This window comes from Tenrec ecaudatus, chromosome 1, assembly GCF_050624435.1.
Source record: "Tenrec ecaudatus isolate mTenEca1 chromosome 1, mTenEca1.hap1, whole genome shotgun sequence".
In the NCBI taxonomy this organism is placed as follows: domain Eukaryota; kingdom Metazoa; phylum Chordata; class Mammalia; order Afrosoricida; family Tenrecidae; genus Tenrec; species Tenrec ecaudatus.
The window spans coordinates 7,703,257-7,730,348 of record NC_134530.1 but is presented as its reverse complement, the minus strand read 5'-3'; the positions used below and the strand labels follow the sequence as shown (position 1 = coordinate 7,730,348).

General features: G+C 38.9%; 2 protein-coding genes across 2 annotated transcripts; both read left to right on the top strand.

The window, feature by feature from the left end:
* The first annotated feature begins 503 nt into the window (after positions 1-503).
* Positions 504-9,619, top strand: LOC142424046 (olfactory receptor 7G1-like). The gene is made up of 3 exons (XM_075529460.1): positions 504-534; positions 4,949-5,054; positions 8,677-9,619. The coding sequence occupies exons 1-3, from the start codon at positions 504-506 to the stop codon at positions 9,617-9,619; spliced, it is 1,080 nt and encodes a 359-aa protein (XP_075385575.1).
* An 11,534-nt stretch (positions 9,620-21,153) lies between these two features.
* Positions 21,154-21,987, top strand: LOC142423092 (olfactory receptor 7G2-like). The gene has a single exon (XM_075528628.1). It carries the CDS (start codon positions 21,154-21,156, stop codon positions 21,985-21,987), a length of 834 nt encoding a protein of 277 aa, XP_075384743.1.
* Positions 21,988-27,092: the final 5,105 nt, after the last annotated feature.

Below are 27,092 nucleotides of genomic sequence, written 5' to 3'. Positions count from 1 at the left end.
CTTCTATAAAGTCAAAAAGTTTAAATAAATCACAACTTTTAACTTTTAGTCCTCGTGTCTTTAAAGCTTCTTTCAATTGTTTCACATAAATCTGATGCTGGCTTAATTCTTGTCCCATTTTCAGGAGCTTTTACTCACCTTCAGTCTCGGCGTGGCAGGCTCCCGCTGCAATCAGGTAGAAGGAGTTTTCTTTCACTTTGACTCACCAGCCTCCTTTGGCACCTTTTTCCTCACGGTATCTCCCATATCAGGACCCCACATTGGGCGCCAGATGTCCTGACCTGCGGGAACTTCAACGCGGACCCTGGAGGACGGAGTGGGAATTGAGGAGACAAGACACACGAGAAATGGAGACAACAGAGTAGCCTGATCAAGTCTCATTTATTGAGTAAAAGGCTACAGCTTATAAGGGCCAGGGAAAGGGAAACACCCATCACACATGTAAATTAGGCCACTTTGGTGATAGACAAGTCAAGGAGTTCGGGGAGTGCGCCCTGCCCGTGATGTCAGTAACGGCTTACAGAGTTCAACCAGGTATGTGGAGTGACATCATATTATGCAAATCAATTTCAGACACTAGATATGTAAATAGGGCGAAGACAATCTTTTACCCAATCAAGGGGAAGCAGGATATAGGTGCTTGAGCAAGAGACAGTAACAAAATTTTCCCAAGTGAGAAACCATGAAGCAAGCTGCTTCCTGTGAGTGGAAGGTTGGCAAAAACAAACTGTCAGCCCCTTCCCTAAAAGAAAACAGGCAGCACTAGTAAATGGCAAAATAGAAATTTACAGGGCTCAGGCAGAAAAGATCAAGACTATGGCGGGGCCTCATGGCTCCGGCCAACCTCCCTTGTCTTTATTCTCCAACAACTGTCATTTGGCAGCCACCCGATGGTTTCCAATCAGTCACATTGTAACTGTCAAAATCAATTTTTGCTTACATAACCACAATAGTATTAGAGAATGTTAGGACTTACTTCATAAACTCTTTTCTTAGGGTTGGGGTATATAATGTGTCTCTTGAGCATTACATGTGTGTGTGTTGGAATCTAAACTCATAAATTCACTCTAACATGCCAACCTCCCTAAGTTTGACTTTTGAGTATGTCAAGGCAAGTCTGGTCCTTTATTTTGGTACTGTGTTATCCACCACATATTCTATGCTTCACAAATAAAGTATAGGGTTAACTTTTCATCTCTCAGTACAAACGTTAAATGAAAAAAATCAGTGGTTAGTGAGCCCACACAATGAACTTATTCAACTTTAAGTTCCTTGCAGCATTCTCTTACATCCTTACTAGCCATTTTTGTGTATATTCTCCAGTTTGGGTTTATCTATCAGGAATATCAAGTTGTTCATTTGGAGTGTACTATCCCATTTCCTATGTCACCTTTGGGCCTTTCTGGGATTTATGCTCAGTGTCAGAGTGGTTATTGGTTGAGCTGCCAACTACAAGGTCAGCAGTTGGAAACACACAACCACTTCATCAGTCAAAGTCAATGCTATCTACTACCAGAGAGGGCAACAGTCTCAGAAACTCACATGGTTAATTCTGTTGAAAGGTCTGAGTAGGTCAATATGAATCAACTTACATTTGGTGGTAGTGAGCTCTGTGTTTATAGGTCTAGATGTAAAAATGAGTGCTAGGGTAGTTCTTGAACACACTCGATACTGTCATGGAAAGCATCTGTCTCACGTGATGCCCAAGAAATGACCCAGGAAATATCATAGGTAATATCAGAATCATCAGACACACCCAAGTTCATCACATTCATTGGAGGTGAGAGTGCTGGATCTTTTGGCTGGAGTCTTGCAGTGGAATTTAAGGACTAGTGGCCAGATCCCTGGTTTGTGGCCTATAAGTCCCCATCCTTAGTTCAAGATTCCATTTCTTCCCATTTAGTAGCCTCAATTTCACTACAGAAATCTTTTCTAATTGAGATTACATTTGGCATTATAACTAGGCCAATTTTACTCTATTATATGAAGTGTAATTTTCAGCAATCCAAGCTTTGTTAATCCAGAAAAAAACAATTTTACTAAAAGAAATAACTCTCTTAACCTCCCTGGTGGTATTATGACAGAAATTTTGTACCTAAAACGATATATTGTTTTGCATTAAATTTGTTGTTTTATATAGCTGGCCTGTAATTCTTAAGAAATTACTCACTTTTAATCCCTCTAGTAGACATTCCAGGTATGATAAACTTCTTCTGACAGTTAACATTTACCTCAAGCACATTCAGGATTACCGCCAGGGAGGTTAAATGGAACCCAACTAAATGATATGTATTTTATTGAATGTGCGCTACTTGGTAGAAAATGTATTAAATAATTAGTGTGGTTTTGCATAACTTCCCAATGGAGTTCATTCGAGGTATTCATTTCCTCATATACATAATTAATTTAAGAAGGACATTATAGATTAAAATGTATTCTAGTTTCCTTGGCAGCCATATAAAACTACTAAAAATGGACTACATTAAAAAAAGAAATGTATTGTCACAAAGTTCGGAATTCCATAAATCCTAAACAAAAGTGTCAGCACATATGCTCCCTGAGAAGGCTCTAGACAAGAATGCTACTATTGTCTCTTCCAGCTTCAAAAAGAGCTATTGGCTCCAGCAAGTCCATGGCCTAGGGCCCTATGATCCTAATATTTCCCTCTGGGGTTTTGATTCTTCCTAATTTTTACCTGTTTTCCACACTGTCCACATTACAGGAATTTACACGATTGCAAGTAGGCCTACCAGGAACCTATAGGCTTAATTTCCTCTGAAAATATTAAATAGTCAAATAAGCTATCAGTCACCCTTTAAGTAATATAAACAGGTTTTAAAATATTGAATGAAAAATTAGAATTTGGGAAGCAGCCATCTAAAATCCTACAAGAAGCCTATTTTCTCATGTCTCCATTGAAAATGTATTAACAATAGGTCCAAGAAGTCCAATAACATTTCTCCATGTGGATACTATGTGTGATAATACATTTGCATCTGCAAGAACACTCTAGAGACCAAGAAGAAAGACACAAGCTTCAGGACTACTGCCCCACTTTGTTGTACTCCCTACTCCTAAATCCTTTTGAATGCATGTCTATTGATTATTTTAGCATAAATGTTAGCCTGGATTGATTAGAAAAACAAATCAGTGACTCAGAAAGACCTTTATATCAATGAGTAATTGAAGGTCCAGAGAACAACCCAGCCCAGTCCAAATCAAATCCAAAAGTCTGATACTAGTCCATCAATCCCTCTTCAGACTCACTCAACTACATGCACTGATGTAGAATGCAGGAAGATCACAGGTCACTGAATGAAGAGATTTGTGCTTTCAATAGAGGAGAAAGGATATAAAGGACCTGACAGGTGTCAGCCAAGTAGTTCGCCAACAGAGGGGTTAAGCAAAGAGAGAGAGGTGGCCCCTAGTGAGCCAATTATCTCACTTGCACCTCCCAAAGGAGTTATCACACTGTGACCTGGTTGACAGGCTACACTCTACACCTACACTTTACTTATCAAGTTGACATGAAAGTATATAAATAACACATTATATTAGTGCTTGAGATTATATGAAGTATTAGACAATTCCAATAACTTCTCCACGCATGATGCTGAAATATCTCTCAATCACTGAAATAACCTTTTTAAAAAGCCCATAAAGGAAAAGAAAGGCTGCTATTTAATTGATTCTGATTCATGTTCATTCTAAAGACTTAGCAGAATTGGTCCTGTCAGTATATGTAGCTGTAAGCTTTTATGCTAGTAAAAACCCTCATCTTTATTGTGCCGAGCAGATGCTGAATTCAAATTGCTGACTTTGCCATTAGTAGCTCAGTGAATAATCAGCTATGCTGTCATGTATCAATCTTCTAAACCTACAAGAAGATATAACTGTGATATTGATAAATAAACCTGATGATGGTTGATGTTGATGCTGAGACTCAGAATGAATTCACCAAGAATAAGCCTGTTGCCCCCAACATTTTTAATAGGCCAAAATGCATGTGTCATACAATTGAACATTTCAATCATATTAAGGGGACTTGTGGAATCTGTACCGCATCTATCTTAGAGCATTCCCCCCACAATACCCATAGTTAAATCGCCTTTAAAATGAGTTGTGCAATCACGATGAGTTGAAGTGCTCCCTTCCCCTCCCACGTTCATTATTTACTCCTGAAATCCCTTTTCATTCCCAATCGCCAGTCCCACACCCCTGCATTCCCTATAACCCCTTGTATGAATTATTTTCATTATACCTCCATGCCTCCTGTCCTTTACATCTGGCAAACTCAACAGAAGAAATGAGGAAAAAAACCATACTAAAGTAGCAGGGATAGGATCACAATAGTATAAAGCCAAAATGCAAACAATGTATGAGAGGGAGAAGAGCCCTAGCATAAGTCCAGGAGCCAGAGAAGAAATTTCTGGAACATCTAACAGATACTTGCCCCCAAAACTGAGCTTGGTGTGTTAGTCTGGGTACTTTAGGGAAACAAATCCATGGAAATTCATGTACAAGAGAGTTCATCAAGAAAACATCACAACACAATGCTAACCCAAGCCCACAAGTCCAACACTAACCCATCAGCCTGCATATTCAACACCAATCCAGAAAGTCATTATCCATTTAACAAAATAGACACAATGATGCCTACTTCAGAAGGGAAGTTGAGTCAGTGAATGTGTAAGCATCTCAGCACTGGCAGCGGTCTCCATAGGGGTGTTCCAGCACCAAAGGCTGCATTGGGGTTGATCCATGTGGCTTCACCTCAGGGATGTCTTCCAGGAAGTGGGTCTTGCCAGCTAAAGCAGAGAACTGGGTAAGGTAAGTGCACCCTGATCCGACCATCACAGAGCAAGAGAGCCGAGAACTTGAAAGGCCAGGCTCACTGAGCCATTTATCCCTCTACCCTTCAAATAACTCCATATGTTTTTATGGCCAGGTTGGCACAATAAACTAACTACATCATCCACACCTGTGAGGAAATCAGTTGGTGAAGTATCCATTTCGATCCACCTTAATCAAGATTACAATGGCCTGACAGTAAGGTATTTGGAACTCTAGTCTTGGGCTAGAGGGAATCTCCCATGAGCTCAGTCTCACTAGAAACTGAAGATGTGTTTTGTGCTCCCACTGTGCTCCTTAGCCTTCTACAACTTGGTGTTACAAATGTTAGCTCTGATATTTCTCCATCTCCATATTCAAATTTTATAATTGTTATCTTTGAATGGCACAAGCTCGTGTGCTTCTTTCTGATGGGTATGGTTGACTCCTTGCTTAGATGGCTGCTTTTTAGAATACATGCCTTCAAGATGCCAGACACTATTCAATTTGATAGCCTGGCACCATCTACTTTCATCTCCACAAGTTGCTATATAACCCTTATCTTCAGTGATCATTTCATGTAGCTTAGTATCAAACAAGACCATGTTATCAAAACTAATTGTTCTTGACCTGGGTCTAGAGTTCAGTAGGAACCCAGACTCCATTTGTTGCTCTCTGGAGATTGAATATGTCAAGTTGACTTTGGTGGTAGTAATATGACAACGTCAGAACCATTTAAGACCAAGTGTATCAAAAACAACAAACAACAACCAGAAACTAAATAAAGAGAACACGAAAGGAAAGAAGGAAGGAAGGAAGGAGGAAGGAAGGAAGGAAGGAAGGAAGGAAGGAAGGAAAGGAGAAGGAACGATGAGAGAGAGTGAAAGATGGAACGGAAAGACTCAAAGATACAAGCAGTAAAGCAAAACCCATAGAGTCAAAAAAGAAAATCATTGCCAATCACCCCCTGTGGTATCAGTCTATTGCATTATGATCACCATCAATTTTCCCAATGACCTAGCACTCCAGACACTGTCAGTGTAAGGAGTCTATGTGAGTATACTTCCACCTTGAGCTTCAACACACGAGGTTTTGCTCACCAATTAGAGCAGTGTCTGTTCACCCTCAGAATGGGGACTGATATCAGGGGGGAACTTCTGGGATCAATTCTTCCAAATGAAGATCCCTGCTCAATAGACCAGAACATGTAGTGCCACGTCAGGTGGGTACAGAACTATTACTGTCTGATGATCCTGACACCCTTTCCATTAAACACCCACTGAGCTGAGGGTTCATCCAAGGTCCAATACTGGCCACCTCTACCTTGGTGTGGCCCAACTCTCTGCCACCTCTCCTATCTAAGTATCCAATCCTCATTCCAAGAGTGCTGGCAGCTTCGAGGCAGTTTCAGCTCATACAGCAGGGCCTCTATGTTAAGTCCTTTTGGTGTAGCCCCAGCATTATGCTATGCTGCCTGCAAGGCCAAGCTTCCATGGTCATCATGGTGATTAGACTATGGAGTGGTTCACTGAAGGTTGGGTGGAAATATTCATAGTGTGCACCCAGGAAAATGAATCTGACCTATGGCCCGCTAGGTTCCCTACATTTATTGTTTAGCATCCCTTCCCGCTGTGAACTTAATCTTCCCCAATTGCCCATCAAACTCTCCAACAAATATGCTCATCTTATCCATGATGTAGATGGTCCCCTCTCCTGGTGTTGACTTGAAGTTCTGAAAAGTTTCTGCATCCATTCCTGTGTGGGACCAATGATGTGCTCCAGGCTTGTTTCCATGTTGTATGGCCTCAATTGGATGGTCATCCACCAATTCTCCCTCTTAATGAAGTGCCCCCTGTCCATGTGAGGTCTCCTCCTTCACATGGGCTCTTGTGAAGCGCGCACAAGGGCCATGAGGTTTGATCCAGGGCCAGTTGGTAACCTTCTCTCCTTTTGTTCAGGAATTGATTCCTAAAATTTGTTTAATTGGTGTTTCTTCTTACAGTATATATATTTGGAGCAACATAATATTCATCTTTTTGTGATATACTTACTCCAGTCTGCATAATGGTTTCCAGGTCATTTAATGTCATGTGGTGTTTCATGCTTTCATCACTGATTTATAGGAATGCTTAGTATTTCATTCTGTTTAGGGATCATCATTTCCGTATCCATTCTTCCACTGTTGCATATTTGGGTTGATTCCCATAACCAGCTATTGTAAACTGTGATGCTATGAACATGGAAGTACACATCTCCACTCATATTATGTCTCTTATTTCTTTAGGGTATATGTCTAATAGTGGTATTGTTGGATCCTATGGTTATTCCATTTCCAGTCGTCCCAGAAATTCACAGGGAAATTAACATACTGACCTATAGAGTTACTATGAGTCAGCATCAACTCAGTGGCAATGAGAGAGAGATATGGATATTTACAAACCTATTTTCTAAATACTCAAATATTTGAACTGTACTTCTATACCTAATATTTAATTAGCATTTTCTGAGACCATTGCTCAAGAGAGAATTCTATGGTTATTTGAAAAGAAAAGATTGACTTCCACCAGGAAAATAATTGTGGACCCATGTTTATAACATACATGCTGTAGAAAAGTACAGAAATAGGGAGAGTGTGTCAAACAAGTTGAATTGACCTCACAATATTAGAAAATTAACAATATATACAGTCTGGGATAATAGACACAATACATGTGTTGGTTTAATGAGGACCTTTGGATATTGATCCTCCAGGGATACAAAACCTGCAAATAGCGTGTGTATGACATTACTCATAAAGGCTACTTTCCCTGTAAGGAGGGATTATACATGACCATACTGCCGGAGATGATCTTTTGTGCCCAGGAACGTAGTGATTCACACAGACTTTCTGTCTTTCCTGAGGAAAGACCTACTCTGTTCTACATCCAGAGTAGATGTCACCCATTAATCCTTGAGGATGTCAGCCAGGTAACCTAATGTCCATTAGTTTACGTTTTGAAAGGGGGGGGGGCGGGCAGGTGTTTGACTACAGGAAAGACCAAGAACACATGCATGTGAGTAAAATAAGTGCAGGAAAAAATTAAGCTAGAATTCTCATGGGAAAGTTTTTTGTTCATAATTTTCTGGTCAAGTTTCTTTTGCTCTGCCCCTAAATCAAGATGATTTACAGTTGAGAAAACCACAAATGTTTTCAAACCATAATGAATCTGTCATTCTCGACAGACCTGGAAATCCCCCAAGTTTCTGTGAACAAAATTTCATGACATTTAATAAAACTTTATGGTTTAAAAGATAAATTGAAACAGTGGTTGAACCAACAAGCTCAAGGGTAGAAAAATTAGTAAAGATGGCTCAGGATTGTAAGTGTTTCTTTCTGTGGTGCAGGGGTCATTAAGAGTTGAAACTGATCTGATGGCTCCTAACAACAATGTGGTTGTGGTGGAAGGAGAAGGATTGTCATATCCAGTTTTCCTCTTCATTCTTAGAGTATCTTTTTATCATCACTAATGTGTGTCTCTGACCTACAGGGAATATAATAGTGTCCCAAGTTTACTTATCCGGATGACACCCAGGTTTACCATATTATCATTAATAGAAAAATATGTAAATGTACACATAAACATAGATATTGGAAATAATAAAACTATAAATTCAAGTCCATTTATGAAAACTGTGTTTTTTAATATTTTAAAAGATTCAATACTCAAACTTAGAAGTAAGCTTATGACATTCTCTTTATTATGCGATTCCTTTCCCCAAGAGACAGTCTGTGTCCAGTGGTTCTGCTGCTGTTGATGTTTCCAGGAACACACATCTAATTCTCTTTTTCCTTCATCTCTTTATCAGAGGCATTAACAGTCTAACACCCAGAAACCAAACAGTCATTACAGAGTTCATTCTCCTGGGACTCACAGATGATGCAGAACTTCAGCCCATCATTTTTAGCCTGTTCCTGATGGTGTACCTGCTCACTGTCCTTGGAAACTTGCTCATTGTGTTGATTGTCATCTCTCACCCTCACCTGCACACACCCATGTACTTCTTTCTCTCCCATCTCTCCTTTACTGACATCTGTTTAAGCACAACTACCATCCCAAAGATGTTGGTGAACATCTTCACACAGAACCAGACCATCACTTTTACAGGCTGCATCAGCCAGATTTTCTTGGTCCTGGTTTTTGGTGCTTTTGAAAATTTTCTTCTAGCAGCAATGGCCTATGACCGCTATGTGGCCATTTGTTCCCCACTGAGGTACACAGTCATCATGAATCCCTGCTTCTGTGGCCTGCTCATGCTGCTGTCCTTGCTAGCCAGTCTAATGCTTGCTCTTCTGCACAGTCTGATGATTTTGCATCTGTCTTTCTGCACAGACCTGGAAATCCCTCAGTTTTTCTGTGAACTTGCTCAGCTCCTCAAGATTGCCTGCTCCAGCACCCTCATTAATAACATCCTCATCTACTCTGTTGCTTCTATTTTGGTGGGTGTTCCTCTGTCTGGGATCATATTCTCTTACACCCAAATTGTCTCCTCCGTTTTGAGGATTCCATCATCTAGTGGGAAAGTGTTTTCCACCTGTGGGTCTCACCTGTCAGTGGTTTCACTCTTCTATGGGACAGCTTTTGGTGTGTATGTAAGTTCTTTATGTGCACAGTCTTCCAGAAAAACGGCAGTAGCCTCAGTGATGTACATTGTAGTGCCCCAAATGATGAATCCTTTCATCTACAGTCTGAGGAACAAGGACATAAAGGTGAGCTTGAGAAAACTCTTTGTTAGGACATCTTCCTTATAATGATTATATCATCTCTGATAATTTATTGATTACTCAGAACTGCCTCTGATAATTCCTTTTCAGTAGCAACATCATTGTCACTCCATTTCATTTAATCATATAACGTGATAATATGTGCATGATTATTCTTAATAATAGCAGATTATTTCAGCATCCTCAGTGATGAAGCCTTTGGGATTAAAACTTAAGCGTCTTTGCTCAAAAAGTAGAATAAATGAGATTTCTTTTTTGAAGGATTTTTAGAGCATTTACCAAATACAACAGAAGTCTTAACATGGTGGCTTCATCCTAGGACTAATTTTCCCACGATTCTCTAGACAATCATTGCACATGTAGATATAATACCATAGAGAGAATGTAATAGGCACAGAAAGAAAATGTCCATGCTTTCTCAAGCTTATTTTTCTTAAACTGTTCAACAAAGATATCAGAAGGCATGTGTCCTGTAGGGTAAGTGTTTGATCCTATTCTACTCTTTCCACCTCCTATTATTTGGAACTTTGAATATCATTAACATGATAAAGAGCGGCTTTTACCTTTATTGAATAAAGCTTCTTTGCATAGGTGTTTAGTGAATGGGGATGGCTTGGGCTTTGTGATATTATGATCTGGAGTTTGTAATCATGGTATAAAAGAGAATGTCTATGAGTTGTTGCAAGAGAAATGGATTTTCTTTTGCCACTTTCAGCTACTAATTAATTTTGTATAAAGTCTTATTTTCAAGGAGGAAATATTTGAGGTTTCATAGAGGAATTAAATTGAGCATCTCTCTAGAGGACCGCTATCCTCTATATCTTCAAGTACTAAGTTTATTTATTTCTATATCTTTAGCTTTCCCCAAGAACACATGCATTAGGGTCTCTTAGAATATACATATCCTACTGCTGTGGGATTTATTCCAAATCTTAATGACTTTACACAAACACAAATAAAACACATAACATCCTCCCTGTGGGTTTCCAAAACTGTCATTGTTTATGGGAGTAAAAAGCTGCAGTTCTCTTGAAGAAATGCTGTTAGTCTGGAAAGGTCAACCACGTGGGTCACAGCTCAATGAGGAACATCTATACCACCACGGCTCCTCCAAAGACCTTACATAGGATTTTGAAATCTGTCAATCTTCATGGGAGCAGAAAACCTCATCTTGCCCCTACTGTAAGTATGGTGGGGTTGAACCACAGAAAATGCCTATAGTTAGCAGTCCAGTGCTTAACTTACCATGCCCCCAGGTGAGCATCCAAGGGACCATCATTTTTAATAAGTTCATTTTGAGATCCTGATGTACTCAAGTCTGAGACAGATGATTTTTTTTATGGTAAGACTGTGGGAAATCATATATACATTCTAGAAATTGTAAGGCCTCTCCTCGGTTTTACACCTTAGAGCATTATATGAAATCTGATGTGCAAAATCTGTCTTTATTTGTATAATTTGTCAAGGGTTCATGGGGTGGGGGGTATCAGGGAATGAGGGGAAATAAGTAGCTGATACCAAGGGCTAAGTAGAAAGCAAATGCTTTGAAAATTAGAAGGGATACATATGAACCAAAGTGCTTGACACGATGGATGGATTTATGGATTGTGATAAGAGTTGTAGTGCCCCCAATAAAATGATATTTTAAAAAGAATAGCAATATTATAACACAATATGAATTCATTACACGTTTAAGAAATAAAGCATCATCATCAATATGAATCCAATTGAACTGCCTCTCAGTTTCATCACACTTCCTGCCTTCAGTGCTGATGTCTGGCCTGAATTTCCCTTTGATTATTGCTTTTATGCTCTATTATTCATTGATTCTTATACAAATACTAGGATTTGTGAGCATGCTGGTATTTTCTTAACATGTCACTGCATCTTTCTGTCACCCTGCAGCAGTCCTTTTCCTGCTGTATGTTTGTTAAGGGTTCGGCTTCTAAATGAAAGGTCAACCGTTCAACATCCCAGTGGCTCTGTGGGAGAAAGATGAGACTTTCTATTCCTATAAAGAGTTACAGCCTTGGACACTCACAGGGGTAGTCCGCCCCTATTTTATAGGGTCATGATGAAATGACACAATGGCAATGACACCAAGAAATTATGTTTTATCCAATTTCTTTGTGTTTTGCTACAGTCTACCCAACACATTGGTTACTTTTTTAGCTTGTTTGAAAATCTTATCAATTATCCATTTTGTCATTTATTATTTTGGGGGGAAATGCACATAGTGTAAATTTGCATGACAAAAATGAGATTCCATTTAAACAGCATTAATAACATGTACATTGTTGCAAAACCCTTAACCACGATCCTGCTCCAGGAACATTTCATCACCTGAAAAGGAATCCCATACCTGCAGCCACTCCCCTGTCTCCTCTGGACACAAACCTAGTCACCACTACCCCACTCTTTGTATAGATTTTCTCAAATTTCTTCTCTGTGTTAATATAAGTTATAATATGTGGACTTTGGGGTTTGACTTCTTTAACTTAGCACAAAGTTTTCAAGGGCTATCTATTTCATAGATGTTAGATATATACAGAGTTGTGAAGGAGATTGAACTACCCGTGCGCACTAGAACAACTAATGCTGAAAGAGATATATATCAGCACTTCATTTCTTTTTCAAGTGGAATAATATATTATCACATGCTGTACCACACCTTATTTATCCAAACATCTGTTGATTGGCCTTTAAGAATTTTTAATGCTTTATAATGTAATTTTACAAAATATCCTGTGCGGACATATATTGTCTTAACTTCAAGCACTAAATTCATCTAGGCATGAAATCACTACGTCTAAAGTGAACCCTGTATTTATCCATTTGAGAAACAGCCAAATTATTTTCTAATGCTACTGCATCCTTTTATATTCCCACAAGCCTTGTATAATTTTTCCCGATTATTTTCAACCTTATCAACCCTTCATATTTGTACTTATTAGTAATATTTTTTCAAAGAGCTTTGGCCAGGTATACAATATTTGCCTACTGCTTTACTAAAATCCTTGGATCGCTTGACCTTGTGCTGCAATATAAAAAAGGCCTGTTGGTCTGATTCCATATAAAAATGTGTGTTTTACCATTGTTAGGTTCCACTGAGTCACCTTTGATCATGACTTTGAGTTTTACTCATTATTGTTAAACTTTCCCAAACTATTCCACCACTATTAACATACATTAACATAAGAAACCTTTATCCATGACAGCCATTGGTGGAATTTGGTTTCCTTTATGTCGAGGTGTAAGTATACTAAATGTTGTCCTTTTCATCTCCATCATCTAATGCTTCAGACCCTCTAAGTTCTCAGTAAACAAGGTTGTTTTATTGTTATACCAGAAGTTGTTGCTAAGTCTCACTGAAAACCTGATGTGTGTTCTTCATGTAGACTAGTTTCCCTGTTATGATAGGAACACTAGTTGAATTATTTAATGCTTAGCTTTATGGCAACTGGACAAATCTGAGTGAAGGAAGGGGTGGAACCTAAACAACCCATCAGGCTCTAGCCTGATGTGAGCTTCCTGTGGGTGTGGCCCTTTGTATAAGAGACCCTGAGCAGAACCAAGCTCCCTCTTACTCCTTCACCATGTGTTGGATCTTGAACCAGCCCCTAATTCATCAATCTCCTCTGATGTCATCTGCCAATCCCAGAGACATCAGCAGATTGACAATTAGGAGATCCTTCTGCCTAAACCTGTTCATTCAGCTATGACCTTACTGACCTGTGACCCTCTTGCTTCACCTTTCTATTTCATATCTGTCAATTCCTGTAGCTACATGAGTCAGACGAAGCTTCCAGCTTACCTCTGCCCCTTAAATTAATGAAGGAAGGGGCAAGAGATGAAATCATTGAAAATGAAAATAGAAAAAATAATAAAGTAAGAAGCAGAGCATCTATTTGTGTATATTTTAGAGCCACTGATCTTTCCTGGGAACTTTGCATTTGATGTGGGTGCTAACTTGTGGATTGAGGGGCTAGAAAACAAACACAAAGTAAATTGAAGGCAAAAATAGTAAAATAATAATTACATGTATACATTTATATAAGTGTACATGCAGATCCTTACATAGACAAACAGATGGGAAAGTTCTTGTTAAGGATGAATTATAGGAATAGTGCACTACTTTGTTTTAAAGAGGGGTAGGATATAGAAGTGGAAAATGCACAGCAACAACATTTACTGCACAAGAACAGCTGGGTCTAGACCTTGTTCTGGGGGAATATCAGGAATATGAGGGACAAGGGTTTTTTAAGCAGTTTAGGACAGTGTCTGATTGGCTGGGTAGGTTTAAGATTAAGGCTAAGGGAATGGTTTGGCCTAGTAGCGCAGGGATGTCTGTATTCTTATGTTTTAGGTTAATTACCTCAAAGGAATAGACATCTGGTAGGTCAAGTTTCATCAAATAGTGTTATAATTTTGTGGATTACATAAGTGGTTGCATGGGTATGTGTAAGGAGGGTAGGATTTATTCTAGCTGCCTACCTACGTGGTCTAGCAGGGAGGGATTATAAAATATCATGCTCAGAGGGCAGGTTGTTGATGTGAGTAGCTTGGGGTGCTGAATATCAAGTTGTTCATTTGGAGTGTACTATCCCAATTCCTATGTCACCTTTGGGCCTTTATGGGACTTAGTGCTCGGTGTCAGAGTGGTTATTTGTTGAGCTGCCAACTGCAAAGTCAGCAGTTGAAACCCACAACCACTTCATCAGTCAAAGTCAATGCTATCTACTACCACAAGGGCACCAGTCTCAGAAACTCACATGGTTAATTCTGTTGAAAGGACTGAGTAGGTCAATATGAATCAACATACATTTGATGGCAGTGGGTTTCTGTGTTTATAGGTCTAGATGTAAAAATGAGTACTAGAGTAATTCTTGAACACACTCGATGCTGTCATGTAAAGCATCTGTCTCACGTGATGCCCAAGAACTGACCCAGGCAATATGATAGGTAATATCAGAATCATCAGACACACCCAAGTTCATCACATCCATTGGAGGTGAGAGGGCTGGATCTTTTGGCTGGAGTGTTGCAGTGGAATTTAAGGACTAGTGTGCCCAGATCCCTGGTTTCTGGCCTATATGTCCCCATCCTTAGATCAAGATTCCATTTCTTCCCATTTAGTAGCCTCAATTTCACTACAGAAATCTTTTCTAATTGAGATTACATTTGGCATTGTGACTAGGCTAATTTTACTCTATCATATGAAGTGTAATTTTCAGCAATCCAAGCTTTGTTAATCCAGAAAAAAAAACTATTTTACTAAAAGAAATAACTCTCTTAACCTCCCTGATGGTATTATGTCAGTAATTTTATAACCAAAACGATATATTGTTTTGCATTAAATTTGTTGTTTTATATAGCTGGCCTGTAATTCTTAAGAAATTACTCATTTTAATCCCTCTAGTAGACATTCCAGGTATGACAAACTTCTGACAGTTAACATTTACCTCAAGCTCATTTGGGATTACCGCCGGGGAGGTTCAATGGAACCAAACTAAGTGATATGTATTTTATTGAATGTGCGCTACTTGGTAGAAAATGTATTAAATTATTAGGGTGGTTTTGCATAACTTCCCAATGGAGTTCATTCAAGTTATTCATTTCCTCATATACATAATTAATTTAAGAAGGACATTGTAGATTAAAATGTATTCTAGTTTCCTTGGCAGCCATACAAAACTACTACAAAATGGACTACTTAAAAAAAGAAATGTATTGTCACAAAGTTCGGAATTCCGTAAATCCCAAACAAAGGTGTCAGCACATATGCTCCCTTAGAAGGCTCTAGACAAGAATGCTACTATTGTCTCTTCCAGCTTCAAAAAGAGCTATTCTCTCAAGCAAGTCCATGGCCTAGGGCCCTATGATCCAAATATTTCCCTCTGGGATTTTGATTCTTCCTAATTACTCCTGTTTTTCACACTGTCCACATGACAAGAATATACACGATTGCTATTAGGCCTACCAGGAACCTATAGGCTTAATCTCATCTGAAAATATTAAATAGTCAATTAAGCTATCAGTCACCCTTTAAGTAATATAAACAGGTTTCAAAATATTGAATGAAACAGTATAATTTGGGAACCAGCCATCTAAAATCCTACAAGAAGCCCATTTTCTCATGTCTCCATTGAAAATGTATTAACAATAGGTCCAAGAAGTCCAATAAGATCTCTTCATGTGGATACTATGTGTGATAACACATTCGCATCTGCAAGAACAATCTAGAGACCAAGAAGAAAGACACCACCTTCAGGACTCCTGCCCCACTTTGTTGTACTCCCTACTCCTAAATCCTTTTGAATGCATGTCTATTGATTATTTGAGCATAAATGTTAGCCTGGATTGATTAGAAAAAAAATCAGTGACTCATATATGTGTACGAAACACCTTTATATCAATGAGTAATTGCAAGTTCAGAAAACAACCCAGCCCAGTCCAAATCAAGTCCATAAGTCTGATACTAGTCCATCAATCCCTCTTCAGACTCATTCAACTACAAGCACTGATACAGCATGCAGGAAGATCACAGGTCACTGAATGAAGAGACTTGTGTTTCCAATGGAGGAGAAAGGATATCAAGGCACTGGCATGTGTCAGCCAAGTTGCTCGCCAAAAGAAAGGTGAAGCAAAGAGAGAGAGGTGGCCCCTAGTGAGCCATTTAACTCACTTGCACCTCCCAAAGGACTTACCACACTGCAACCTGATTGACAGGCTATACTCTACACCTACACTTTACTTATCAGGCTGACATGAAAATATATAAATACCACATCATATTAGTGCCTGAGATTATATGAAGCATTAGTCAATTCCAATAGCGTCTCCACACATGATGCTGAAATATCTCTCAATCACTGAAATAACCTTTTTAAAAATCCAAAAAAAGGAAAAGAAAGGCTGTTATTTGATTGATTCTGATTCATGTTCATTCTAAAAACTTAGCAGAATTGGTCCTGTCAGTTTATGTAGCTGTAAGCTTTTATGCTAGTAAAAACCCTCATCTTTATTGTGCCGAGCAGATGCTGAATTCAAATTGCTGACTTTGAAATTAGTAGTTCAATGGATAATCAATCAGCTATGCTGTCAGGTATCAATCTTCTAAACCTATAAGAAAATATAACTGCGATATTGGTAATTAAACCTGATGATGGTTGATGCTGATGCTGAGACTCAGAATGAATTCACCAAGAATAAGCCTGTTGCCCCCAACATTTTTAATAGGCCAAAATGCATGTGTCATGCAATTGAACATTTCAATCATATTAAGGGGAATTGTGGAATCTCTTCCACATCTATCTTAGAGCATTCCCCCCAGCACTTCCCACAGTTAAATCACCTTTAAAAAGGGTTGTGCAATAACGATGAGTTGAAGTGCTCCCTTCCCCCTGCCAAGTTCATTATTTACTCCTGAAATCCCTTTTTGTTCCCAATCGCCAGTCCCCCACCCCTGAATTCCCTATAACCCCAAGTATGAATTATTTCATTATACCTGCACGCCTCCTGTGCTTTACATCTGGCAAAGTCAACAGAAGAAAATGAGGAACAAATCATACTAAGGTGGCAGGGATATAATCATAACAGTATAAAGGCAAAAATGCAAACCATGTATGAGAGGGAGAAGAACCCTAGCAACAGTCCAGGAGCCAGAGAAGAAATTTCTGGAACATCTAACAGACATTTGCACCAAAAATTGAGCTCGGTGTGTTAGTCTGGGTACTTTAGGGAAACAAATCCACAGAAACTCATGGACAAGAGAGTTTTATATAAAGGTATGTACGCACCCTTCAAATAACTCTACATGTGTTTATGGCCAGGATGGCACAATAAACTAACTACACCACCCACAGCTGTGAGGAAATCAGTTGGTGAAGTATCCGTTTCGATCCACCTTAATCAAAATTAAAACGGCCTGGAAGTAAAGGTGTTAGGAACTCTAGTCTGAAGATGTGCTTTGTGCTCCCGCTGTGCTCCTTAACCATCTACACAGTGGATGTTCCAAATATTAGCTCTGATATTTCCCTTTCTCCATATTCAAATTTTATAATTGTTATCTTTGGATGACACAAGGTGGTGTGTTTCTTTCTGGTAGATATGGTTGACTCCTTGCTTAGATGGCTGCTTTTTAGAATACATGCCTTCAGGACACCAGACGCTATATTGATAGCTTGGCACCATCTACTTTCATCTCCACAAGTTGCTTTATAACCCTTATCTTCAGTGATCATTTCATGTAGCTTAGTATCAAACAAGACCATGTTATCAAAACCAATTGTTCTTTACCTGGGTCTAGTGTTCAGTAGGAACCCAGACTCCATTTGTTGCTCTCTGGAGATTGAATATGTCAAGTTGACTTTGGTGGTAGTAATATGAAAATGTCGGAACCATTTAAGACCCAGTGTATCAAAAACAACAAACAACAACCAGAAATGAAATAAAGAGAACATGAAAGGGAGGAAGGAAGGAAGGAAGGAAGGAAGGAAGGAAGGAAGGAAGGAAGGAAAAAATTAGGAAGGAAGGAAGGAAGGAAGAATGAGTGAAAGAAGGAAAGGAAAGACTCAAAGATACAAGCAGTAAGGAAATCCCATGTAATCAAAAAAGAAAAACATTACCCATCACCCCCTGTGGTATCAGTCTATTGCATTATGATCACCATCAATTTTCCCAGCCCCAGCACTCCAGACACTGCCAGTGTGATGGGTCTGTGTTAGTGTAGTTCCACCTTGAGCTTCAACACACGAGTTTTTGATTTGTATAGTTTGATCACCTATTAGATCGATGTCTGTTCACCCTCAGAATGGGTACGGATATCAGGGGGGAACTTCTGGGATCCATTCTTCCAAATGAAGTCCCCTGCTCAATAGATCAGAACATGTTATGCCACGTCAAGGTGGGCCAGAGGTATGGTGATCCTGGCACCCTTTCCGTTAAACACCCACTGAGCTGAGGGTTCATCCAAGGTTCAATAATGGCCACCTCTACTTTGGTGTGGCGCAACTCTCTGCTACCTCTCCTATCTAAGGATCCAATCCTCATTCTAAGGGTGCCCGCAGCTTAGAGGCAGGTTCAGCTCATACAGCAGGGCCTCTATGTTAAGTCCTTTTGGTGTAGCCCCAGCATTATGCTACGCTGCCTGCAAGACAAGCTTCCATGGTCATCATGGTGATTAGACTATAGAATGGTTCACTGAAGGTTGGGGTGAAACATATTCATAGTGTGCACCCAGGAAAATAAATCTGGCCTATGCTTCACTAGGTTCCCTACACTTATTGTTTAGCATCCCTTCCTGCTGTGAACTTAATCTTCCCCAATTGCCCATGATACTCACCAACAAATAGCATCTTCTCCACAATGTAGATGGTTCCCTCTCCTGGTGTTGACTTGAAGTTTGAAAAGCTTCTCCTTCCATTCCTCATATGCTCCAGGCTTGTTTCCCTGTTGTATGGCCTCAATTGGATGGTCATCCACCAATTCTCCCATCTTAATGAAATGACGCCTGTCAGTGTGGGGTCTCCTCCTTCACATTGGCTCTTGTGAAGTGCGCAAAAGGGCCTTGAGGTTTGGTCCAGGGTCAGTAGGTAACCTCTCTTTTTGATCAGGAATTGATTTCTAAAATTTGTTTAATTGTTGTTTCTTCTTAAAGTATACATCTTTGGACCAATACAATATTCATCTTTTTGTGATAGACTTACTCCAGTCAACATAATGGTTTCCAGGACATTTAATGTCATGTGGTGTTTCATGCCTTCATCGCTGTTTTATAGGAATGCTTAGTATTCCATTATGTGTATGTACCATCGTTTCTGTATCCATCTTCCACTGTTATTTGGGTTGATTCCCATATCCAGCTATTGTAAAATGTGCTGCTATGGACATGGGAGTACACATCTCCACTCATATTATGTCTCTTATTTCTTTAGGGCATATTCCTAATAGTGGTATTGCTGGATGCTATGCTTATTCCATTTCCAGTTGCAGTCCAGAAACTCACAGGGGAATTAATAAACCGACCTATAGGGTTGCTATGAGTCAGCATCAACTCAGTGGCAATGAGAGAGAGATAAGGATATTTACAGACCTATTTTCTAAATACTCTAACATTTGAACTGTACTTCCATACTAATATTTCATTTGCATTTTCTGAGACCATTGATCAAGACAGAATACTATGGTTATTTGAAAAGAAAAGATTGACTTCCACCAGGAAATAATTGTGGTTCCAGGTTTATAACATACATGCTGTCAAATAAGTTGAATTGACCTCACAATGTTAGAAAATTAACAATATATACGGTCTGGGATAAAAGACACAATACATGTGTTGGTTTAATGAGGACCTCTGGATATTGATCCTCCAGGGATACAAAACCTGCAAATAGCGTGTGTATGACATGACCCATAAAGGCTTCTTTCCCTGTAAGGAGGGATAATATGTGACCATACTGCCAGAGATGATCTTTTGTGCCCAGGAACTTAGTGATTCACACAGACTTTCTGTCTTTCTGAGGAAAGACCTACTCTGTTCTACATCCAGAGTAAATGGCAGCCATTAATCCTTGAGGATGTCAGCCAGGTAACCTAATGGCCATTAGTTTACATCTTGAAAGGGTGGGGGGCAGGTGTTTGACTACAGGAAAGTCCAAGAACACATGCATGTGAGTAAAATAAGTGCAGGTAAAAATTAAGCTAGAACTCTCATGGGAAAGTTTTTTGTTCATAATTTTCTGGTCAAGTTTCTTTGTATCTTTACATGGCTGTCAAAGAAGTCACCAATTTGTTTGGTCTCTTGCTCTGTGCCTAAAATCAAGATGATTTCACAGTTGATTAAACCCCAAATATTTCAAACCATAATGCATCTGTCATTCTCGACAGACCTGGAAATCCCCCAGTTTTTCTGTGAACAAAATGTCATGACATTTACTAGAACTTTATGGTTTAAAAGATAGATTGAAACAGAGGCTGAAACAAGAAGCTCAAGGGTAGAACTATTATTAAGATGTCCCAGGACTGTAAGTGTTTCTTTCTGTGGTGCAGGGATCATTAAGAGTTGAAGCTGAGTTGATGGCCCCTAACAACAACATGGTTGTGGGGGAAGCAGAAGGCTTGTCATATACAGCTTATCCTCGTCATTCTTAGAGTATCTTTTATCATCACTAATATGTGTCTCTGATCTACAGGGAATGTCATAGTGTCCATATGTAAATGTACACAGAAACATAGATATCGGAAATAATAAAACTATACATTTTATTCATTTATGAAAACTGTATTTTTAAATATTTTTAAAGATTCAATACTCAAACCCAGAAGTAAGCTTTTGACATCCTCTTTATTATGCGATTCCTTTCCCCAAGAGAGAGTCGGTGTCCAGTTGTTCTGCTGTTGATGTTTCCAGGAATACACATCTAATTGTCTTTTTCCTTCATCTCTTTATCAGAGGCATTAACAGTCTAACACCCAGAAACCAAACAGTCATTACAGAGTTCATTCTCCTGGGACTCACAGATGATCCAGAACTCCAGCCCATCATTTTTAGCCTGTTCCTGATGGTGTACCTGCTCACTGTCCTTGGAAATCTATTCATTTTTGGGGCTGTCATCTCTGACCCCCACCTCCACACACCTATGTACTTCTTTCTCTCCCATCTCTCCTTTACTGACATCTGTTTAAGCACAACTACCATCCCAAAGATGTTAGTGAACATCCTAACAAAGAATCAGACCATCACTTTTACAGGCTGCCTCAGCCAGAATTTTTTTGTCCTGTTTTTTTGTGCTTTTGAAAATATTCTTCTAGGAGTAATGGCCTATGACCGCTATGTGGCCATTTGCTCCCCACTGAGGTACACAGTCATCATGAATCCCTGCTTCTGTGGCCTGCTCATGCTGCTTTCCTTGCTAGCCAGTCTAATGCTTGCTCTCCTGCACAGTCTGATGATTTTGCATCTGTCTTTCTGCGCAGACCTGGAAATCCCTCAGTTTTTCTGTGAACTTGCTCAGCTCTTCAAGATTGCCTGCTCCAGCACCCTCATTAATAACATCCTCATCTACTCTGTTGCTTCCATTGTGGTGGGTGTTCCTCTGTCTGGGATCATATTCTCTTACACCCAAATTGTCTCTTCTGTTTTGAGGATTCCATCATCTAGTGGGAAAGTGTTTTCCACCTGTGGGTCTCACCTGTCAGTGGTTTCACTCTTCTATGGGACAGCTTTTGGTGTGTATCTAAGTGCTTTATGTGCACCGTCTTCCAGACAAACGGCAGTAGCCTCAGTGATGTACATTGTAGTGCCCCAAATGCTGAATCCTTTCATCTACAGTCTGAGGAACAAGGACATAAAGGTGAGCTTGAGGAAACTGTTTGATAAGACACCTTCCTTGTAATGATTATATCATCTCTGATATTTTATTGATTACTCAGAACTGCCTATGATAATTCCTTTTCAGTATCAACATCGTTCTCACTCCATTTCATCATATAACGTAACAATATGTGCATGATTGTTCTTAGTAATAGCAGACTATTTCAGCATCCTCAGTGATGAAGCCTTTGGGATTAAAACTTAAGAGACTTTGTTCAAAAAGTAGAATAAATGAGATTTCTTTTTTGAAGGATTTTTAGAGCATTTACCATAATAGAACAGAAGTCTTGAAAATGGTGGCTTCAACCTAGGACTAATTTTCCTCATGATTCTCTAGACAATCATTGCACATGTAGATATAATACCATAGAGAGAATATAATAGGCACAGAAAGAAAATGTCCAGGCTTTCTCAAGCTTATTTTTAGTAAAGTGTTCAACAGAAACATCAGAAGGCATGTGTTCTGTAGGGTAAGTGTTTGATCCTATTGTACTCTTTCTACCTCCTATTATTTGGAACCTTTGAATATCATTAACATGATAAAGAGTGACTATTATCTTTATTGAATAAAGCTTCTTTGCATAGGTATTTAGTGAATGGGGATGGCTTGGGCTTTGTGAAATTATGATCTGGAGTTTGTAATCATGATATAAAACAGGATGTGTATGAGTTGTTGCAAGAGAAATGGATTTTCTTTTGCAACTTTCAGCTACTAATTAATTTCGTATAAAGTCTTATTTTCAAGGAGGAAACATTTGACCTTTCATAGAGGAATTGAATTGGGCATCTCTCTAGAGGACCGCTATCCTCTATATCTTCAAGTACTAAGTTTACATATTTCTATTTCTTTAACTTTCCCCAAGAACACATGCATTAGGGTCTCTTAGAATATATATATCTGAGTGTTGTGGGATTTATTCCAAATCTTAGTGACTTTACATAAACACAAATTAAACACCAATTTTCCTGTCATTTAATCAATGCTATCTCATAACATTCTTTCTGTGGGTTTCCAAAACTGTCACTGTTTATGGGAATAAAAAGTTGTCTTTCTCTGGAAGAACTGCTTCTAGTCTGGAAAGGTCAACCACGTGGATCACAGCTCAATGAGGAACGTCTATGCCACCACGGCTGCTCCAATGACCTTACATAGGATTTTGAAATCTGTCAATCTTCATGGGAGCAGATTACCTCATCTTGCCCCCACTGAAAATATGGTGGGGTTGAACCACAGAAAATGCTCGTAGCTAGCAGTCCGTGCTTAACTTACCATGCCACCAGGCGAGCATCCAAGGGACCACCATTTTTAATAAGTTCACTTTGAGATCCTGATGTTCTCAAGTCTGAGAAAGATGATTTTTTTTTATTGGGAAGATGGTGGGAAAATTTATATACATTCTAGAGTATGAAAGGCCTCTCATCGGTTTTACACCTTAGAGCATTATATACAAAATCTGATGTGCAAAATCTGTCTTTATGTGTATAATTTATAATTTGTCAAGGGTTCATGGGGTAGGGGGGAGCAGGGAAGGAGGGGAAAAAAGCAGGAGCTCATGCCAAGGGCTTAGTAGAAAGCAAATGTTTTGAAAATAAGAGGGGATGCAAATGAACCAAAGTGCTTGACATAATGGATTGATTTATGGATTATGATAAGAGTTGTATGAGCCCCCAATAAAATGATTTTTTAAAAATAATAGCAATATAATAACACAATATGAATTCATTACAAGTTTAAGAAATAAAGCATCATCATCAATGTGCATCCAATTGAACTGCCTCTCAGTTTCAGCACACTACCTGCCTCCAGTGCTGATATCCGGCCTGAATTTCCCTTTGATTATTGCTTTGATGCTTGTTTATTCGTTGACTCTTATAGAAATACTAGGATTTGTAAGCCTACTGGTATTTTCTTAACATGTCACTGCATCTTTCTGTCACCCTGCAGTAGTCCTTTTCTTGGTGTATTTTTGTTAAGGGTTCGGCTTCTAAATGAAAAGTCAACAGTTCAACATCCCAGTGACTCGGTGGGAGAAAGATAAGACTTTCTATTTCTTTAAAGAGTTACAGCCTTGGAAGCTCACTGGGGTAGTCCGTCCCTATTTTGTAGGTTCATGATGAAATGACACAATGGCAATGACACCAAGAAATTACGTTTTATCCCACTTCATTGTATTTTGCAACACTCTACCCAACAAACCAGTTGCTTTTTTAACTGGTTTGAAAGTCTTATCAATTATTCATTTTGTCATTTATTATTTTTGTGGGAAAATACACATAGTGTAAATTCGTATCACCAAAAAATGAGATTCCATTTAAACAGCATTAATATCATGCTCAGCGTTGTAATACCCTTAACCACGATCCTGCTCCAGGGACATTTCATCCCCTGGAAAGGAATCCCATTCCTGCAGCCACTCCCCTGTCTCCTCTGGACACAGACCCAGTCACCACTGCCCCACTCGCTGTATAGATTTGCCCAATCTGCGTCTCTGTGTTAATATAATGTTGTAATATGTGGACTTTTGGGTTTGGCTTCTTCAACTTAGCACAATGGTTACAAGGCCTATCTATGTCAAAAATGTTAGATAGACACAGAGTTAGTGGAGAGTGAACTACCCTGTGTACACCAGAACAAACAACAACACTGAATATATATATATATATTAGCACTTCATTTCTCTTTCAAGTGGAATAATATACTGTCACAGGCTGTACCACACCTAATTCATCCAAACATCTGTTGATTGGCATTTAAGAATTTTTAATGTTTTTTTATGTAATTTTACATAATATCCTGTGTGGACATATATTGTCTTAAGTATAAGCACTAAGTTCAACTAGGCATGAAATCACTAAATCCAAAGTTAACCCTAAATTTGTCCATTTGAGAAACAGCCAAATTATTTTCTAATGCTGCTGCATTCTTTTATATCCCCACAAGTGTTGTATAAATTTCCCAGATTATTTTCAACTTATTCAATCTTTAATATTTGGACTTATTAGTATTATTTTTGCAAAGTGCATTGGTTATGTACACAATATTTGCCCTACTTCTTGACTAAAATCCTTGGATCACTTGACCTTGTGATGCAATATTAAAAAGGCCTGTGGTCTGATTCCATATAAAGATGCTGTGTTTTACCATTGTTAGGTCCCACTGAGTCACCTTTGATCATGACTGTGTTTTACACATTATTGCTAAAGTTTTCCAAATTATTTCACTACTATTTTAACATATATTAACATAAGAAACCTTTGTCCATGACAACCATTGGTGGAATTTGGCTTCCTTTATGTTGAGGTGCAATTTATACTAAATGTTGTAGTTTTTATCTCCATCATCAAATGCTTCAAACCCTCTAAGTTCTCGGTAAGCAAGGTTGTTTTATCAATATGCCAGAAGTTGTTGTTAAGTCTCACTGAAATCCTGATGTATTTTCTTCATGTAGACAAGTTTCCCTGTTATGATAGGAACACTAATTGAATTATTTAATGTTTGATGGTTTTTTATGTAGCCTTCAACACAAACCTGGTAATCCCTTAGTTCCCCGTGAATGTGCTCAGATACTAAAGCTATCCTGTTTCAGTGCCCATATTAATAAGAAATAGTTCTGTTTTTCAGTTTGCATTTTGGGTGGAGTTCCTCACTCTGAAATCATAGTCTCTAAACATTGAAATTATACCCTCTATATGGATGATAACCGCAGCTGGGGGGATGTATAAAGCTTTCAATGCATGTTGGTGTCACCTTTCAGTTGTTTCTTCATTCTTTTTTTTTCCAGATTGAAAGAAATTTGTATTTAGAGTAGAAGTAGAATTACAGTGTTGGCCTTACCTGATTTTTTATCAAATATCGGGTAGTTATTTCTCTTCCAATAAAATAAAATTCTTACAGATACAAAACGAAGGTACACAGAATTATTCACACTAGACTTGTATATTATTCATCTAAAATCAACCATTATTTTTTTTAATTTAATCATTTTACTTTGGCCTCATACAACTCTTATCACAATCTATACATACAGCTATGTGTCAAGCACATTTGTACATTTGTTGCTATCATCATTCTCAAAACATTTGCTTTCTACTTGAGCTCTTGATATCACCTCCTCAATTTCACCCTCCCCATGAACCTTTGATGATTTGTAAATTATTATTCTTATTATTTTATTAATCATCCTATTGGGGACTCGTACAATTCTTGTTACAATCCATACATACATCCATTGTTTCAAGAACATATATACATTTGCTGCCATCATCATTCTCAAAACATTTGCTTTCTACTTGAACCCTTAATTTCAGCTCCTTGTTTTCCCCCTCCCTCTCTACTCTCCCCTCTCTCATGAGACCTTCATAATTCATAAATTATTATTATTTTGTCATATGTTACACTGTTCGACATCACCCCCACCCTTTTCTCTGCTGTCCATTCGCTAGGGTGGAGACAATACGTACATTCTTTTCATCGGTATCCCCCTTTCCACACCACATTCCCTCCACCATTCAGGCATCACCACTCTCACCAATGGTCCTGGAGGGGTCATCTGTCCTGAATTCACTGTGTTCCCAGTTGCTATCTGTACCAATGTACATCCTCTGGTCTAGCCAGATTTGTAAGGTAGAATTGGGATCATGATAATGAGGACAAGGAAGCATTTAAGAACTAGAGGAAAGTTATATGTTTCATCATTGTTACCCTGCACCCTGACAGGGTCATCTCCTCTCCACAACCCTTCAGCAAGGGGGCATCTGGGTTGGCTAAGGATGGGCTTTGAGTCTCCACTCCGCACTCAACCACATTTACACTGATATGATTTTTTGTTCTTTGATGCTTGACACCTGGTCCTTTCAACAGCTTGTGGTCACACAGGCTATTGTGATTCTTCCATGTGGGCCTTGTTTGTTGCTTTGGAATTAGATGGCCACTTGTTTATCTTCAAGCGTTTAAGACCCTAGACACTACACCTTTTGATAGCCGGGCACCATCAGCTTTCTTCACCACATTTGATTATGCACATGTCTGTCTTCAGTGATCATATCAGGAGGGTGGGCAACCACCGATATGATTTTTAGTTCTTTGACATCTGATAACTGGTCCCATCTACACCTCGTGGTCAGACG

What these genes read in the sequence shown, in the direction of transcription:
- LOC142424046 (XM_075529460.1), top strand. Translation starts at nt 504, where the DNA reads ATGTCAGTAACGGCTTACAGAGTTCAACCAG. An exon ending in GGCTTACAGAGTTCAACCAG is followed by an intron (nt 535 to 4,948) that starts GTATGTGGAGTG and finishes TTTTATGGCCAG; the next exon opens with GTTGGCACAATAAACTAACT. An exon ending in TACAATGGCCTGACAGTAAG is followed by an intron (nt 5,055 to 8,676) that starts GTATTTGGAACT and finishes TCTCTTTATCAG; the next exon opens with AGGCATTAACAGTCTAACAC.
- LOC142423092 (XM_075528628.1), top strand. Translation starts at nt 21,154, where the DNA reads ATGGTGTACCTGCTCACTGTCCTTGGAAATCTATTCATTTTTGGGGCT.